Raw genomic sequence first — 17,842 nt, 5'->3', positions numbered from 1 at the left:
GCTTTCCTACGAGGTGTGGCTGACTCTAGCAAGATGAACATTTTCAGATTCACAATTATATTTACTTATATGTCGTCTTCTAAATCTATTTTATTCCAAAATTCCTTTTGTTGGATCTAAATATCTGGTAGTTTTCTTAATCAAGTTTTTAAGATCATAATTTCCAACCAGCATATCCGATTTATCCAGAATTATAAATCAACATGAATGGTGAATTGTCTCTGTTCACAATAGGATAAGATCTATGATCTAATTAAGGGAAAGTTCTTTGGGTGTGGCTTGTGACAGGAGATTAGGATAAAATCCAGAAATATTTAGAATATTATAGCTTGAGAAATATTTAGAATATTATAGCTTGAGAAATGTAAGAGTAACATTTCTAAGAAGAGAAAATAGTGGCTTTCTCTTCCTTTTCTTATCCAAAGTGTCATTTGGTTCTGCCTAGACTCAAAAGAAAAAATGGTGTTGTGTCTATTTCAAAGAGCTCTCGGAACACGATTTTCCAAAGGTGGAAGGAGAGCCGTGGGATTTGATACTCAAGGAACAAGTAGAGAACAGAAAGACTTGAAGCTGGAGGTTGGGGGTTTAAGCCAATTTTGACAGGTTCCTGTAGATATTGCTAAATTCTGACATTTCTGAATGATGTCATACCCCCAGATAGTTTCTTCAACTATCTTTTATAAAAAGCATATCTATTATAATAAGGTCTGAGTAAATTGTTGAATCACACAAAGGATACAAATTAAAGACAGAGAGAGAAAAAAAAAAAGTTGTGTGGGAGGGGCAGAGCCTTATAAAACCAGTCATTACCATGTCTAAACTGTGACAACTCTCCAAGGAGCATTTCCAGTCAGACAGCAGCTTGGAGAACAAGGTATTTCCGCTCTTTCCATGACCATCTCTATGGGATACATGATTTAATTTTTTTCTCTTCATATAACAGGCATTGTTTATGCATTGAGAATTCAGATGTAGGATGTTTCTACAGGGTTAGTTAAAAAAATGTAGTGCTATTTTATTGATTAGTTGTTTGTTTAACTAAAAATATGTTAGTTTCAGATTTGAATTAAATTATAATAGCACTTGATTTTGAATCTCAGAAGCCAGCAAATGCCTTTGTAGCATTAACCAAACAAAAATGAGCCTTTATTCAAGTTGTGATGTCATGTTATTGTACAGGTTAGAATATGTATATTCTGCACTGGCTATTATGTTGTTGCTGAATATGATGGACATAGCTGCATATATTAAAATATTTTCACTTAAGCAATGAAAATATTTTTAAATAAATAAAAGGAAAAGAGAGTTCTGTTTTCTTCTAAAATTAACTGTCAGAAGCCACAGAAATAAGGCAGGGATTTGAGCTGGTTCCATCCAACATCAGAGTATGTTTACTGAATTTAGTTCAATAATGGACCAATTTTGTGAAAGAAGAAATCAGCTGAATGTGTAGATGAGCTGACTAACTAGATAATTTTATACCCACAAACAGATAGTTATTCATCATGAAAATTATCAACCTACAGAAATTGCTTTTAATTTGTGGGCAGAATAAGTGGTAATTTTTGATGGGCTGTTTCCTCCTATTATTTTTTTCTTAGTTTTCTTTTTCTTTTTTTGGGTGGTCAATGTCAAAATATTTGCATTAGAAAGTCACACAAAAAATTGTTTGAAGTGCTGCAGCAAATTGCAGTCCGACATCCAGGGTCCGTGAGCAGAGGGACTGTGGCAGTGTGCCTGTGGCACCTCCCAGATTCTTTATCATCTCAGCCGAGTTTCAGTGGCACAGTTGACAACCTGCATTTCAGGAACCAACACAAACATCAGGAAGTCCAGCCCTGCGTATGAATTCCATTCACTTGCCTCAGTGGTAATATTAAATAAACACTGATGGGAGCATGTATTTGGAGGTTAATGTGGTGAGACTTATTACACTGTCAATCGATTCACAAGAGGCTACCTGTACTGGGAGGCTCTGGAACTGACATCACTCCTTGATTTCCATTTTGCATTAATTGTCTTGGTAATTCCCATCATATTAAGCATAAGGTGTGGGCTTGTCTGAGAGTCAGAAACCCAATATGCAAACACCATCCTAGATTTCTAAATTGTGAGCCTCTCTTATTTGAGAAATTTGTAAAGAAATCACTAGATTTGTAATCAGAAAGCTGACCCAGCCTCGCACTGGACCAAGTAACCAATGTGCAATCTACATTGTTACGTTTTCATTAATTTAACAGGAATTCCTAAGCTTTATTGGGCAAGCAATTGTGTAAATTAAACAACAACAACAACAAAAAAGTTGCTGAAGAAATTAGGTAACTGCAACATAGACATAAAATATTATTATTTATTTTAATTTTATTTTATTTTGCAGTCCTGGGGTTTGAACTCAGGGGTGCTTTGCCACTGAGTTACATCCCTAAACTTTTTATTTATTTATTTTTTAAATTTTGAGACAGGGTCTCATTAAATTTCTCAGTCTGGGTTTCAACTTGTAATCCTCTTCTCTTAGCCTCCCAAATAGCTGGAATTGTAATTATATGCCATTGCACCTGGCATCAAATATTATTTCTATGTAAAATATGATAAATTGAACCTAGTTTAGAAATAGAATTCAGAAGAATTTTTAGAGAAGTAGATGAATCTGGGACAATTTGATTCTATTCTTGTTAACATTTTATTCTTTATCAATTTATCTTAAATCCTAACTTAGAATTAATAGCCCTTTTTGATAGTTTGTCTCAACACTTAAATTTTACTAGTGTCAAAATGACTAACTAAGCACATTATTACAAAGAACTACTATTCTGGTTCTAATCTCTTATTTGAATTTTCACATGGAAACAGAGAAATATATTTTATTATGTTTTTAAGACCCAGCTTGTTTCCAAAAGATGTTGGGGATAATATATTTAGAAAAATCTCTACATGAGTCTAGTTGTAAAATGTTTTAATCAGTAGAAGGAAGAACAATCAAACTACTGAGCCATTCAAGTCAAACTAGGTGATGAAGCAAGAGAAAAGAATTAGTGGTTTTTTTAAACGTGATAAACTTTCTAGGAGCTTTCTAAATTTTCTACTTTCCTCTTTTTATTTCCTCTTTCCAGCATTTCTCAAACTATAACTTGCCCAACTCTGACGCATTATAGTGCAGCTATTCATCAGCAAGTGAGGGTCACCAGGAAGGGTGGCCTTCTGAGCGCAACCTGGACTTGGAGCCGTGCTCCGCTACAGACGAACTGTGTGACCTTACCTGAGTTATTTAACCTCTATGAGCATCAGCATGCAATCCAGGCACTAGGGGGTGATTACCTCATACGGATACTATAATGAGGAGACGAGAGGAGAGGACAAGTTTTTATTTAATTTGCTATTTTGTCTTGACAAACTAGAACTGAATCATATTTCAAATGAGAAACTTTGATGCAAATTTCAATCACTTTCTTAAAAAAGAGAGACTTATCCACCAAAGTTTCACACAAGACACACATGGATTAGAGAGACAAGGGATGACTGGTCCTGGTGGGAGCCCTGGCAGGTAGGGGGACAGCTGCAGGAATGGCTCATCCCAGGGGGCTGCCCAGCCCCTCTCAGTTCTGGGAAGTCATTGTCACAAGAAAGTTTCCCCAGAGAGGATGAATGTGAGAGTCCTTGATGTGTTTATGGATTTGGGTAATTATAGGGTGTGGTATAAACTATGATGAAAGAAAGACAACTAGAAAGATGATTGTCTCTTTGCACGAAATCCCAGGTGCACGAAACACACACACACACACACACACACACACACACACACACACACACACCTTGGGAGTTTCCAAGCATTCACTTGCACACAGAACCTTAGGTCATGGAGGTGTGTCTGTGATTTATTTTCAGGTGGCAATAAATGGAGTGTATGTGTGTGTTTCGTACATCTGGGATTATCTCTGCATTCCTGCCCAGGTGGCTTTCCTGGCAGTGGGGGGCCAACAAAAGAAAGCCCTTCTTATATTTCCAATTATGAATTCCCTAGCACAGGAAGTGCTTTTAAGGCAAAGCTGTGGTCATGTGCAGTGTCGCGGGCATGTGCGGGGAGTGGGGGAGGCATTTGTAGGACCTGGGTGACAGTACTGACTCTCAAACATAAGCCACTTCTAGGAATGGAAACTTGAAAGAGCATTGTACATCTCAACTGGAGCCAACAGGAATATGTGTGCACGTGGCATATGTTTGAATATGTATGACTTTTCCCGTGTGTGTGTGCCATGTGGTTATGCACATGAGTGAAGTTTATCATGACCCTGGAGGCCACCTATCTGGCTGTAATTCCTACTCCTGCCCTTTATAGTTGAATGGCAAAGGTCATTTAATCTCCACATTTCCTTTGTTAAAAGAAATAGCCTTGCCTTATTGCCTTCCTCATAGGATCTCGGTGAGGATGACAAGATTAGTGCAGATAAAGTATTCAGATCACACCTGTTAGACAATAAGAACTAAATGAAGGCTTTTGTCACTGCTGTTATTATCAATATTCGTGTATGGTAACATGAAGCATCACTGCTCATCATAAAATTGTTCATTGTATCTCAGAATTGCAACGTAATTCACAGGATCTGGTGAAAAGTGAGACTGCAGGCCGGGTTAAAGCATTTCCAAGATGGATACAGGACAGCTTGGCACCATCATGGGCCCTTTGTGGCTGCACAGGTCACATGACCTTGAAGTTTTCCCTGTCCTCCCTCAAGTTAGTCCATGGAGGAAGAACAGAGCGGGAAACCCTGCCCTAAGCAGGGAACATCTGCCAACCTCACCCAAAATGCTGCACCGTCTTTTAGATTGTTTTTCCATCTTTATTTTCCTTCTAGATTGAAACAATGGAAGACCTTTATGTGGCGAACACCATCTTTGCCCTCAATTTCTTCAAGCATCTGGCAAAAGTGAGTCCCACCCAGAATGTCTTCTTCTCTCCATGGAGCATCTCCTCCACCATGGCCATGGTCTACCTGGGTTCCAGGGGCAACACTGAAGACCAGATAGCCAAGGTAAGTTGGCACTGAAGCTTCACATTAGGCCTGAGGGATCCTGAACTGAATTGTACAGTTCTTCTTGTTTTAAGCTCAGGTCTTCAACCCTAAGAAGACAGAGATCGGGTGTGCTAACAAATCACCAGCTTTTACAACACAGATTCCTTAGACTTAACTGTACAAAGCAACCAGGAAACCCCTCAAGCGTAGATAGCAGAAGGCATATCAGAGTTTATTAGCTTTCAAGGCTGAAAATGTTAAGTGACATCTTTCATTTTAATTTCCACACTCACACTATTCAAAGTGAGTGTTTTGCACACATTCTCTCACTTGGTTTTAAGATAAATATCATTTTATAGATGACAGCATTGGCAGTGTGAACGAAGAACCTCTCCCAAGGTCGCCCACAGTATTCTAACCCCCAGTTCAGGCTCCTTCCCGTTGCTCTCCCACTGTGGAGCAGCTGTTCCCCTTTCCTATGAAGAATTCCTAATGGCTTTAGGAGAGGCACAAAGAGAAAAGAAATGCACCAGGAGAGTGGTCACCACACTCACGGAGACACATAGGTAGACGTGTCAGAGGACCTCATCATATCATCCAGCCGGGGAGCTCATGGCCACACCATGGGGCTTGGCATCGTGTGTGGCCAGTCTTCAAATTCAAGGTGGACAAGTGTGCAACAGCATTACTAGAGACTCTCTGTCAAGGCCTCTGCTTTCCTTCCCTGGTGAAAGGACACAGATCCAGGCAGGGGACACTTTCTGCGGTGGCTGAGGCCTTAATTTGCTGAAGTGCTTCAATTGCACATGGCCATAGACTTAAGGGATCCATTCAGCACTTTAAAATTCTCATGATCCTGTTTTTCCTAGACCAGTGAGCGATCTTGACGTGGTCATCATGTAATTAAAATTCCTTTGTGCTCACATCCATGCTGACATTAAAATCAAATTGCTTTAAGTACACGCAGGCATTGTGCTTTCAGTCACACCAAAATGCCACCGGCTGGTTTCTGGATTCCCATGAGAAGTGTACCTAAGAATAAATACATCCCTTTCAGGAACACGGTGACCCATTTAGGGTAGAGCACGTTGGCCAATCCCACTGCAGGAGGAGAGGAAAGGACTTATCACTGTGCTGGTGGCAGTTTAAACATCAAGACTCATGACAAAACCCTTGCTCAACTTGATACCAGCAGGATTTGGCAACATCCCTTCCCCTTTATCTTCTTTCTCCTGGAAAAATAAAGAGAGTAAACTGCATTGAAAACCTTTAAAGACATCAGGGGTTTACGTTTTTGAATGTAAAGGAATCAGAAGCAACACATTTGAGGACAAATGCTAAGTAGGTGTTCCAGGATGTTAAAGTAAAAAACTTGGTTTGGATACTAAAGGAAAAATGAATGCAATGGTCGCTCTGGCCTCAAGACACTTTCTCTATACATCAAGGTGCTTTCAGAACTTGGGACTGTGCAGATTTTATATAATCTTCTTATAACTTGGTTGCATGTGCAGATTTTCAAATTCTAATGCTTATTTACTTTCTAAATTATTAAAAAAAATAAATAAACCATGCAGTTCCTTGCTTGGACGAGGAAGCCATGGGTGTCAGGGACAGGCCCATAAGTGTTTGAGTCCTGGCCTTGTCACTTACTGCATGTGTGCAGGCATGAAAACCCTTGGAGCCGCAGTTTTTTTCTTATATAAAATGGGAATGAAAATGCGTAACTTGTAAGACTGCTGAAAAGATTAGAGAAAACATGTGGACACCTAGCAGCAGTAGTTGTAACAATAGTTCCCACTGGTTACTGCCATAGCCAGAGAGCTCTCTGCGAACGTCTTCAAAATTCTATGAGGTAGTTGCTGTGATTATCACACTCATTTTGCAGTTGAGGAAATTAGGGTAAGGAGGAACCTTCCAGTTGGGGACAGTTGTAGCTGGAAGAGGTGGCAGAGCTGTAATGAAGGAAACTCCTAGAGAGCAGAGGTCCATGTGAAATCAGGGTGCCAGTGAGGAATGTTTTTGTAGCTCTTAGGGTGAGGCCATGGACCAAGGATCTGTGCAGGCCAAGCTGCATCTGTGGGTCTCAGGGTGGCCCAGGGTCACCCCACATCCCCACTTCTGCAGGGACATTGCCTGAGTGACTTTGCAGTGAATAAGGGTCAACTGTCCTGGAAGGGAGGGAACCAGAGAAGCCATTGTAGGAAACATCCTTCCCTTGTGTAGGGACAGAATGGGACCACTTCTTTTCAGAGAGTGTGGCAGGACCTATGACATGTGCTGGGGGGGGGGGCATTTTTAAGGTCCCTCAAGTGCTAACTTTGCCCTCCAGTCCAGGAATTTACCAGCTGGCCAGGCATGGCTGCCCTTCCTCATCAGCCAAGCCCCAGTCATGAGTCCATTTACAGGACCAGCTTCTTACCATGGGTCCCACAGGAATTGCAGCAGGTCTTGGGGCTGGGACCCTGCGGGTGCTGAGACTGACAATCTGGACAAGTGACAGTGCTGTGGGGAGGGGAGGTTGCTTCTTAGAGGCTGGTCTTCACCCGCCAGCTTCACTGTGTGATCTCAACTACTTACACTATAGATCCATCTTGTGGTCAGATCCTTGTCATCTGTCCCCCCGAATGGACTATAATTTCTCTGTGTACATATGATTCATGTTAATATTTTGGGTGATCCCTGTTTACTACCGAGGATCCGCTTTTATGCTTCAGCTTCTTTTGACTCTTAGTTTTTGACAGATAAGAGAGAGAATGATATGAGGGAGATAAAAAGTTCTGAGTTAGCTGTATTATTTTCTTTAAAATACTGGCACTTTTTCAAGACAATTTATGGGCTGGGTGGTAATTTAGGTAAGTTAGGGAATGGGTTATAAATCTTCTCATAATAACAAACATCTTCCAAAATGACCAGTGTGTGAATTAACACAGCCGCCTCAGGTGGTCTCCTGTAAGGGAAATTAAATTGCGGACCCTTTCGTGTCACATAGAAAGGGTGTCTGGTGGCTCCCCCCACACAAGGCAGGGAGCCAGAGATACTTGAGTCCAGCAGGACACCGTCACCATTCTCCCTGTTTCTGATTGCAGGTGCTTCAGTTTGACAAAGTTGGAAACTACAGTATGGCGTCAGGGGCCCCGCAGAATCTCACCGGTTGTGACTTCATGCAGCAGGTACAGAAGGGAAATTATCCTGATGCCATTTTGCAGGTAACTGACTCATTTCTTTTGAATTCTATTTCTAGGATCTTTTTTTTTTTTTCTCAAAATCACAGTGTTAGGCTAGGAAGGATCCTAGGACAGTTTCCTCCAGCCACAGAGAGAAAAGGAAGACTCAGAGTCATGACGTAAATTTCCCAAGGTCAACGAATAACCAAGGGCAGAGCCAGGGCAGAATCCACACTCATGACTTTAGTTTCTCAATTCTACCATAACCCTCTGCCATTAGATATTTATTTGAAAACTATTCTTTACTATAGACACCTAGAATACATATGCGTGGGTGGAAATTTCCAGAGGAGAGAGGGTGTGGGGGTGTGACAAATAATTGAGCAATGGTGAAGGCCATGCCCAGTTAGCATGTGAGAGGCTACTGACTCTCAGAGATCTATATGTCTGTCTGTCTATCTATCTGTCTGTCATCTGTTCTCAATACTCCATTTCCTTAAAGGTCATTAGCTGTCTGGCTACACTCTAGGAACTGGGTAGAGATGTGCTCCTGTTGGTAACCAGCTTCCATGCTTATGCTCATGAGACAGATTATGGGGAGGTGTTTCATAGCTTTCTTCCTGAACATGGTGATGCTCCACCCATCCATCCATCACACAGGACATTGTGGGCTAGAGGAGGTGGAGAAGGTGCCTATAACCTGGAGCTTACGCTGAGTGTCCTGTAATACCTGGAAGTCCATCTGGGGGACTCCTCTGCTTCATCTCCGCTGCTGCTGTGACTGAGCCCCGTGTCTGTCACAGTGCTTACAAGCTTTCTGATTGTAGGTGCTTACAAATTCTTGGTTGTGCACTGGAATTCCCGTTCACTTTTGTGGTTTTCTAAAACCCAGATTTTCCACTGTGTAGGTCACCCTGTAAATGGGTACCTATAGAAGCCAAGTGAACCGTGTTAGATCATTACTAAGGTAACATGTCCCCCCTAGCTTTATCGACAGCTTCACAATTAACAAACGTGACAAATAAAAATTGTATACATTCTAGTTATGCTATGGTGTGATTTGATCTCCCTGTACATTGTGAGATGATTATCACAGTCAAATTTACACACCACCACAACTAGTTACCATGTGTGTATGGGGGGAGTGAGAACATTTAAAATATACTCTCTTCACAAACTGCAAGGAAACAATATGGTATTTTTTAACTATAATCAGCATGCCATACTGTAAATACTCAGAACTTATTCATCTTATAAATATAATAAAAATTCCTTACAGAACCTGAAGTTTAGAAACTCAAAAGAAATCTACTTTTCTTGGAGGTTATTGGAGACTCCTGGTTGAATCCAATCTATAAAAAGGGTAAACTTTGAAACAAATTAAATTTTATCTCATTGGCTTTAATGAGCCACATCTTATCAAAATCACTTCCTCAGAGATTACTCTAAAGGACCAAAAAGATATCTGCATGATTACAGTGTTTTATTACTATGTTAAGAAAAGCTACCATTGCTTAAGAAATATCTTGCTTGCTAGTCCTCTGTTATAAAAAGAAAATCCCTGTCTTCTGTTTAAGGCACAGGTGAGGGACAAAGTCCACTCATCCTTCCACTCCATCAGCTCAGACATCAACGCAACCACAGGGGATTACTTATTGGAAAGTGTCAGTAAGCTGTTTGGTGAGAAGTCTGCAAGATTCAAGGAAGTAAGTGAAGCCTTTGACTGAGGTGACTGGGGTCCCAAACCAGCAGCAGGGGCTCTGTCCAGGGGCCTGTCTACAATTCATGAAGAGTCAGGATTCCATGCAGCCTCCTTGAGGCTGGCCTCATATCTCCCAGTCCCTCCTGTTTCCTCTGTCAGTTTTCCCCTTCCTATCACAAATGTCCCTGTTGCAGAGTACTAATCAGGAAGATGAAACCAACTTTTTCCAGGGTCACTGTTCCCCACATGAAACCTCTCTGCTTTTGTTTATTGTCTATTATGTGAATAATGCAAGAGAGTAGATAGAGTTTGTGCTGGAATGTGAGGAGGGGGTTACGGAGAACTTGTAATCTGTACTATGTCCTCCTTCAGCACCACTGCTGCGAAATTCCATCCCAACTCCTCCCCCAGGCCTCCCAGGCTTGACAGGAAACCCATGATTTAAAATCACACCCTGGCTTGTTCATGATATATTCCATGTAATCTTTGGCATTTTCTTGCATTAAAGGAATACATGCAACTCTGTAAGAAATATTACTCAACAGAACCCCAGGCAGTCGACTTCCTGGAATGTGCAGAAGAAGCCAGAAAAAAGATTAATTCCTGGGTCAAGGCTCAGACGAAAGGTAACGCACTGAAATATTTTCTTCTTTCCACGTTGGTCTTTTAAAATCATCCTTGAACTTATGCTTCACTCCCTGAAAAATTGTCCAACTTAAATGATTCATGTTTAGCTCAATGATGTTTTAAGAGGCAAAGATGAGGCCCAATAATAGAAGACATGTTCAGTACTTAAATATTCTGCTTTTAGATATTATCAGAGAATAATATCTAAAAATTTCAAATAGGAAATATTAGAATTGAAATAATTGTGGCTCTGGGCTCACTGTGCACAGAAGCAAAGATATAAAGACTTGCCCCTAAGCTTAGTATGAGCTATGAAGAACACTGGCCACAGAGCAGGGAAGAGTCATGAAATTCTTTTCACTCTTTCTTCTTTCACGATGCAAAGCCAGTTCATTGTCAAATTCTTTGGTTTTCTCGGTCACCTGTAGCATTTTAACTCCAGTCTATGATTCTTCTCATAGTCATCTCCTTCCCTTTGCATTTTTCACAAGGACTCAAACTTAATTAAATCATTCATTCTTTATTATTAAATGAATTTGTGAAGTCAATAAATATTTATGTATCACATATTATATGCCAGGCAGACAGTGCACGTAGATGAGGATAAAAATGGTCAACCAAGCCATGGTAGACCTATAGTCTAACACAGCAGTTGTGAGGTTAAATGGCACAATGCCTTTGAGTGGTGAGGAGACTTCAAAACAGGTGCTCACTGAAAAGAGACTGCTCCTTCTGCCATGTTTTTAAAGATGGAGCCAGAGGCCGTCTCGTTTCTAAGAACCCTCTCTGGCTCACTCCTTTGCAGCCTTCTCAACATTATCAGAGGACTTTTCATTTTTAGCCCAATTAGAGCATGTGCTACAGACTATTTCACAGCGGATTTTGAATATGTCTTCCAGCCCTCGAGCCTCTTCGAGATGCTTCTGCCTTCTCATCCCTTACATCAGTACTCCTCCTACTTTATGTCCATCACAACTTAAAAACATGTTTTGGAAAACCCGTTCAACTTTCAGACCCAAAGACTGTCTTGAGCAGGTCTAAAGGGACTCAATGGCAAGCTGTAGGTGACCACTGTTACATTCACTGGGGCCCCTTTCACTTCCTTCTGGGTTCAATAACTGTCAGAAAACCATGAAACATTGAGCAAACAGTATAAAGAGAAGTGAAAATCTCCTTTCCAAATTTGACAGTAATTTTGTACCTGAAATGCATTATTCTTTCATTTTTCTCTTGGGTTTCACAAATTTTCTGAACTTCATGTAAATTTAGAGGAAAAAAAAAAACTGAGCCTAAAGATCAACATCTCCGCAGAGTTAGACAAATGGGGATACCCCAGGTGACAGATATTTGACAGTTCCAAGAAATCCTCTTCTATGTTGAAGGCTCTCGATTACAAACCCTAACCCCACGTTAATGTTTCTTGTAGGCAGAATCCCAAACCTGTTACCTGAAGGCTCTGTAGATGTGGAGACCAGGATGGTCCTGGTGAATGCAGTCTACTTCAAAGGAAAGTGGAAAATTCCATTTGAGAAGAAACTCAACGGGCCTTATCCTTTCCGCGTGAACGCGGTATGAGACAACAGGATGCACTTTTCTAATCACATACTTTAGGGCTTTAGATAAGACAAAGATGGAAAAATCAGAGACAACTCATTGATTCTCCTCCATAGCAAGCTGGTTACAACTCATGTGTGTCAGACACTGACTTTTCCAAGTTACTGAGCTTCATTCAGTAATTTCTTAGGAGGTGATATCAGCAGTGGTGAGGACGAGAGATTTTCCAGTCATACGTGCTGGAAAGAGTCAAATGCTGGCTCTTCCACTTACCAGCTATGACCTCACTGATCTTTTATGTACCTAGTTTTAACCTATAAAACTAGGATAACATAATATCAATTTTAAAGGTTGTTGTAAGTATTTAATGAGACTTTACAGAGTGGTAGGTAAAACGAACAGTAATTCTTTTTTCTTTTTCTTTTGGTACTGGGGATTGAACCACCAGGGACTTTAATACTGAGCTATATCTTCAGCCCTTTTTATTTTATTTCGATTATTTTGAGACAGGGTCTCACTAAATTGCTTAGTGCTTCACTAAGTTGCTGAGGCTGGCCTAAAACTTGCAATCCTCTTGCCTCAGCCTCCCGAGTCGCTGGGATTACAGATGTGCACCACCATGCTCAGCAAACAGTACTTTATTAGTATTATTAGGTATTCTTGTTTGATTGTTATTGTTGTTTACCTTACTAAATAAAAACTTATCCTGAAAAAGCTAATCAGAATACCCACTGTAAGTGTATGCAAATAATTTAAGTTTTTTTTTTAAACTACATTTCTTCGACACTAGAGGAGGGTACATTCTTTTTTAGGTTTGTTTGTAAATGGAATTTTAGGATTCGCCTTCACACTTCACTTTTGAATACTTTCAGACTCAGCAAGTACCTGTACAGATGATGCACTTGCACGAGAAGCTGAACATTGGATACATAGCGGACCTGAAGGCTCAGATTCTAGAACTCCCATATGATGGGGATGTCAGCATGTTCCTGTTGCTTCCAGATGAAGTCGCCAATGAATCCACCGGCCTAGAGTTGGTGAGGCAGTACAGCATCAACCATGCTGAAACTTCTGAGGCTGAACCTACATTTTGTGAGATTAAAAAGTAGAAAATCTACACTTAAAAATGATTTGCAGTTTCTCCCAGGGATATGTGAATCAGTTGATAGTCCACGTGGCATGTCTCAAAATTTCACTCAGAGCCTCCATCATATGTTATACATGTTACTTTCTTGAAGAATTTTGACCAATCTCTTAAATTTTTACATTCCCCACAAGGTGGGAAAGTCACAGATTTTAACATTAGACTTACTCAGCGGGTCTTTTTGTTTGTTTTGTTCTGTTTTGCAGCTGGAAAGTGAAATAACTTACGACACACTCAACAAGTGGACCAGCAAAGACACAATGGCTGAAGATGACGTGGAGGTCTTCATTCCTCAGTTCAAACTGGAAGAGCGCTACAAGCTCAAGTCCATTCTGAGAAGCATGGGCATGGAGGATGCCTTCAACAAGGGCCAGGCCAATTTCTCAGGAATGTCCGAGGGGAATGACCTGTACCTTTCCGAGGTGTTCCATCAAGCCACCGTGGATGTCAATGAGGAGGGCACTGAAGCAGCAGCTGGCACTGGGGCCATTATGACGGGGAGGACTGGTCACGGTGGCCCACAGTTTGTGGCAGATCATCCTTTCCTTTTCTTCATCATGCACAAAATAACCAAGAGCATCCTATTTTTTGGCAGATTCTCCTCACCTTCAAATTGAAAAATTCTGTTTCCGCACAGGGTTTTGTAGCCTGAGCTATCTGCTTCAGAATTGCTATGTCAAATGCCAAAAATTTAGAGACTTTTTCTTAATATTTCTGTTCTTCTGAACAACTTCTGCTGCACACTGAATACAAACTCAGAAATAATTACACAACTGTCAATCATAACATGACAACTCTATTCATCATTTGAGCTCCTAAGATGAGATGATATACATTTAGTTCTTCCCTGTTGTTAGTTTATATCATAGCAGTAGCTTTTTCTGTTATTTATTATTTTATATAATAGTGTTTTTTTAAAATTATTATTCACTGTCTATTTAATGTAACTGATAAAGTTACAGAAGCAAGGGGTCAGTCTATCTAAAGAAATGCATTCACTTGTTTTTATAATGAAGGATAAGTACGTGTCCCTACCATGCTCTTCCATAAAAATATCTGGAAGAAATCATTGAACAAAAAGCAGATGTTTGTTAGGCACATTTCTAGCAATATGTATCACATATGTGTGTGCAGCTCATGTAAGATTACAAACATGCAATAAATCAACATGTTGATTCTCAACTATTCATTTGTTGTCCTTCCATTAGGTCTTCAGATCATAAGACCTTGCATACCTTGCATGTCACTCAGCATTCCATTACTGTAACAAAATACTTGTTGGTTACAACTCAGTAATCAACTTTAAAAGGGAAAGGTTTATTTGAGCTCAAAGTTTCACAGGTTCTAGTCCATGGCCAGTGGCCATGTTGCTTTTGGCCTGTGGTAAGGCAGTGCCTTAGGGCAGAGAGCATGTGTCGAAGTAAAGGTGCTCAGTTCAAGCCAGGGCATGTAGCTCAATGGTAGAGCACCTGTCTAGTACACACAAAGCCCTGGGTTCCATCCCCAGCACCACAAAACAAACAAAAATGTTGCATAGTCAGGGTGCCAAAGAGAAAGAAGAAAATAGCATCCCATAATACCCTTTGAGCACACCCTCAATCACCTAAAACCTCCCACTAGGCTCCATCTTTTAAAGGCTTCCACTGCCAAGGTGGTTTCCAGTAGCACTAAGCCGAGGACCAAACCTTTAATACATGGGCCTTTGGGGAACATTCCAGATCTAAACTATAGCACCTCGATGCCCAGGAGTTGAGCATCATGACTCCTTTGCAGGAACCCTGAAGGCATAGGCAGGATAAAGGAGCCCAGGGCATAACCACCCATCTTGCAGAGAGACCCAGCGTTGAGGGTGAGGGAGATGGGGGTCCTGTGAAACATGCTTTAGAGCTTCTCACATCAGCAAAAAGCAGAGCAAGGGTGACAAACAGTCTGGGTGAAAGTCCTTTGGTGGCACCAGTGTCTAATCTCAGTGACACTAGGGATAACCACCAGGTACAAGGCTCCAGACACAGAATCAAGGTCACAGTCATTGAGCTGAGAGTTGAGAGCAGAGGAGATGGACTGGGTGTAAGAGCAGGAGGGAGACACAAGGGACTCCTTCTGAGGGTGCTTCTCTGGAGCAGCACTGAATGCTGCTGAGGTCAAGGGCAGAGAAGAACATAATTCAAAACCTAAGAAATAAGCAAGTCACAGGTTTGGGGGCATCTGACTGGCAGCAGAGCCTGGCTGCAGAAGTGGGCTGGATTCTGAAAGTGTATTCCAGGCTCCCCTCCCTGTGATGTTGACCCTTAGGAAGGAGACTTGGGACTTTGATAATCTGCATTCAAATCCCAGTTCTAACCTTAGAGGACTCTAACTGTGGGTCAAGTATGGTGCAATTTTTTGCTTTGGTTTTCTTTTACTGTAACATTTTTCATGCAGTTGCTATGAACTCGTAATTAATTAAGTGCATACATATTATGTGATTAAAATAGAAATGGCATATGTAGTGTTTAATAAATGTTAAATGCACATTTAATAAATAACAATCATGATAATTGTTGCCTTTATGAGTATGTGTAGCTTGTCAGATACATCCACAGAATTACAGAAAGCTGTTCAATAATTTTTTTTTTTTTTTTTTGGTTCTGGGGATTCAACCAAGGGGTCCCACTAAGTTGGTTAGGGCTTTGCTAAGTTGCTGAGGCTGGCTTTGAACCTGGCTTTGAACCTCCTGCCTTAAGTCCCAAGTTATTCAATTAATTTTTAAAGCTTGAATTGTATATTTTTAAAAATTTAGGGGTTATATATGTGATATATACATACAAATACTCTATATATGTATTTGGGGAAGTAGTGGGGATTGAACTCAGGGTCGCTCTACAACCGAGATACATCCCCAGCCCTTTTTATTATTATTATTATTAATTTATTTATTTTGAGACAAGGTCTTGCTAAGTTGCTGAGGCTGACCTCTAACTTGTGATCCTCTTGCCTCAGCTTCCCATGTCATTGGAATTACCGGAGTGTGCCACTGTATCTGGCTTCTCCTATATATTTTTGTATCCATTTTTCTATGTATTTTAATAATTCATTCAGCAAAGAGGTAGATGATTGCTTTCCAAATTGTTTTGGAGAGTGTTAAAAGATCTTTCACTACCACTACTGAGGACAGAATCCAAGCGCAGGATTCGAGGTTCAAAGCTCTCGAGCACTTTGGGATATGATGACATCATCCTTTGGCTCTCGAGATACTGATGGGAAAGTACCAAGGTAGTTCTTGCACTTTGTACTTCTTATAATGCCCTTTATGGTTCTTGTTTTCCTTTCTATATTTTTGGTATTTAGTTGTATTAAGATTTATTGTTTTTAACTGAAGTAGTATTGCTTTGCTTTTTAAGTTGCCCTGTTCATCTCACTAGCAGATTTTGCATCTGTAGACCTGACTCTTGCTCCAGTACTCAGAAGCCTTCAGCCATGGCTACGGACTCAATGCTTGCACCTCCAATGCTCAAAATTCATATATTGAAACTCTAATCCCCCTAACACGATGATGTATGAAAAAAGGAGCCTTTGGCAGGTGATTAGAGTTAGGCTAGGGCATTAGGGCGAAGTCCTGTGATGCCGCTGATGCCCTCACAGGGAGATGAATGGATCAGAGCCTTTTCCCCGCCCTGTGAGGATATACAAGAAAGGCAGCCACCTGCAGCCAGGGCGAGGGCCTCCGCCTGCATCAGCAATGCTGACACTGTGAACAGGCTTCCAGCCTTCACATCTAAATAAATAAGAATAAATTTATTTGGCAAGAAGACTGCTGGAGTTCCTTATGTGACACTGATGTATGGATGTGGATTCTACCTGATCAGTCAAGAAACTGTTCCCATCTTCTTAAAGTCACAGACTAAGTGTAGAAGTGGACAGACAGGCAGGACACCGAAGATAGCAGGAAACAGTTTTATTTGGCTGCAGCCAGGTTCAGAGGGTCTAGCTTTCACTGTAATCAATCATTCCCCCGAGCCTTGAGTTCAGGCAGTTTCAGAAGTTCATAACCAGCATGTAAGCAGAGGGACTCAGAAGTTCACACAAAAAGCAGGGTTTTTTTTTTTTTTTTTTTACTCCTCTGGGCAAGTTTTAACCCTTCAAGGACAGCGCCTGAGAAGGGGACAGCTTCTTCTCCTCTTTCTTCCCTCCCCTGCCAGCTGTTACCAGGGGACCAATTAGTAACCTCTGCTCTTATCTTTGAAATGCAAACATCTCTGTGAAGCTTGGGCAGAGGCCAGAGGCTAGTTAAGAGAATCTGTGTTTCTTATCACACTCTGCATCTGCAGATGCTTCCCTTGAAAACCTTTACCAATTGTAAAGTATATATGTATATTATACACACACACACACACATACACTAGATAGTTCATAGATGTTTATGAAAAAAATAGTAAAGCGGGTCATGCTGATCTCTTTCAGGTCTGTGGCCAAATTGATTGATTGTAAGAAAGACCATCAGGAAATAAGAAGTTTAACTTTACTGGACTCTTTTGTAGAAACTCTTTTGCTGATAGTCCTAAGATCAGTTATGATGAAGATTTTTAGAGAAGCTTAATTAAGATTTTCTGTGGAGGAGAGGGTGCCACTACATAAGTTTTACTCGTTTCCTGCCAAACCTTGT

The 17,842-nt window shown here is 40.8% G+C and overlaps 1 protein-coding gene across 1 annotated transcript; it reads left to right on the top strand.

Moving 5' to 3' along the window:
* Window positions 1-843: 843 nt before the first annotated feature.
* Window positions 844-14,382, top strand: Serpinb2 (serpin family B member 2). Its single transcript, XM_005323002.4, has 8 exons — window positions 844-874; window positions 4,851-5,027; window positions 8,096-8,215; window positions 9,751-9,879; window positions 10,384-10,501; window positions 11,929-12,071; window positions 12,929-13,093; window positions 13,407-14,382. Exons 2-8 carry the CDS (start codon window positions 4,860-4,862, stop codon window positions 13,815-13,817), a joined length of 1,254 nt encoding a protein of 417 aa, XP_005323059.1. The 5' UTR covers window positions 844-874; window positions 4,851-4,859; the 3' UTR covers window positions 13,818-14,382.
* Window positions 14,383-17,842: the final 3,460 nt, after the last annotated feature.

Source organism: Ictidomys tridecemlineatus, chromosome 13 (genome assembly GCF_052094955.1).
Source record: "Ictidomys tridecemlineatus isolate mIctTri1 chromosome 13, mIctTri1.hap1, whole genome shotgun sequence".
Classification (NCBI taxonomy): domain Eukaryota; kingdom Metazoa; phylum Chordata; class Mammalia; order Rodentia; family Sciuridae; genus Ictidomys; species Ictidomys tridecemlineatus.
This window is presented reverse-complemented; position numbering and strand designations above follow the sequence as displayed.

What these genes read in the sequence shown, in the direction of transcription:
- Serpinb2 (XM_005323002.4), top strand. Translation starts at nt 4,860, where the DNA reads ATGGAAGACCTTTATGTGGCGAACACCATCTTTGCCCTCAATTTCTTC. An exon ending in CTGAAGACCAGATAGCCAAG is followed by an intron (nt 5,028 to 8,095) that starts GTAAGTTGGCAC and finishes TTCTGATTGCAG; the next exon opens with GTGCTTCAGTTTGACAAAGT. An exon ending in GGTCAAGGCTCAGACGAAAG is followed by an intron (nt 10,502 to 11,928) that starts GTAACGCACTGA and finishes TGTTTCTTGTAG; the next exon opens with GCAGAATCCCAAACCTGTTA.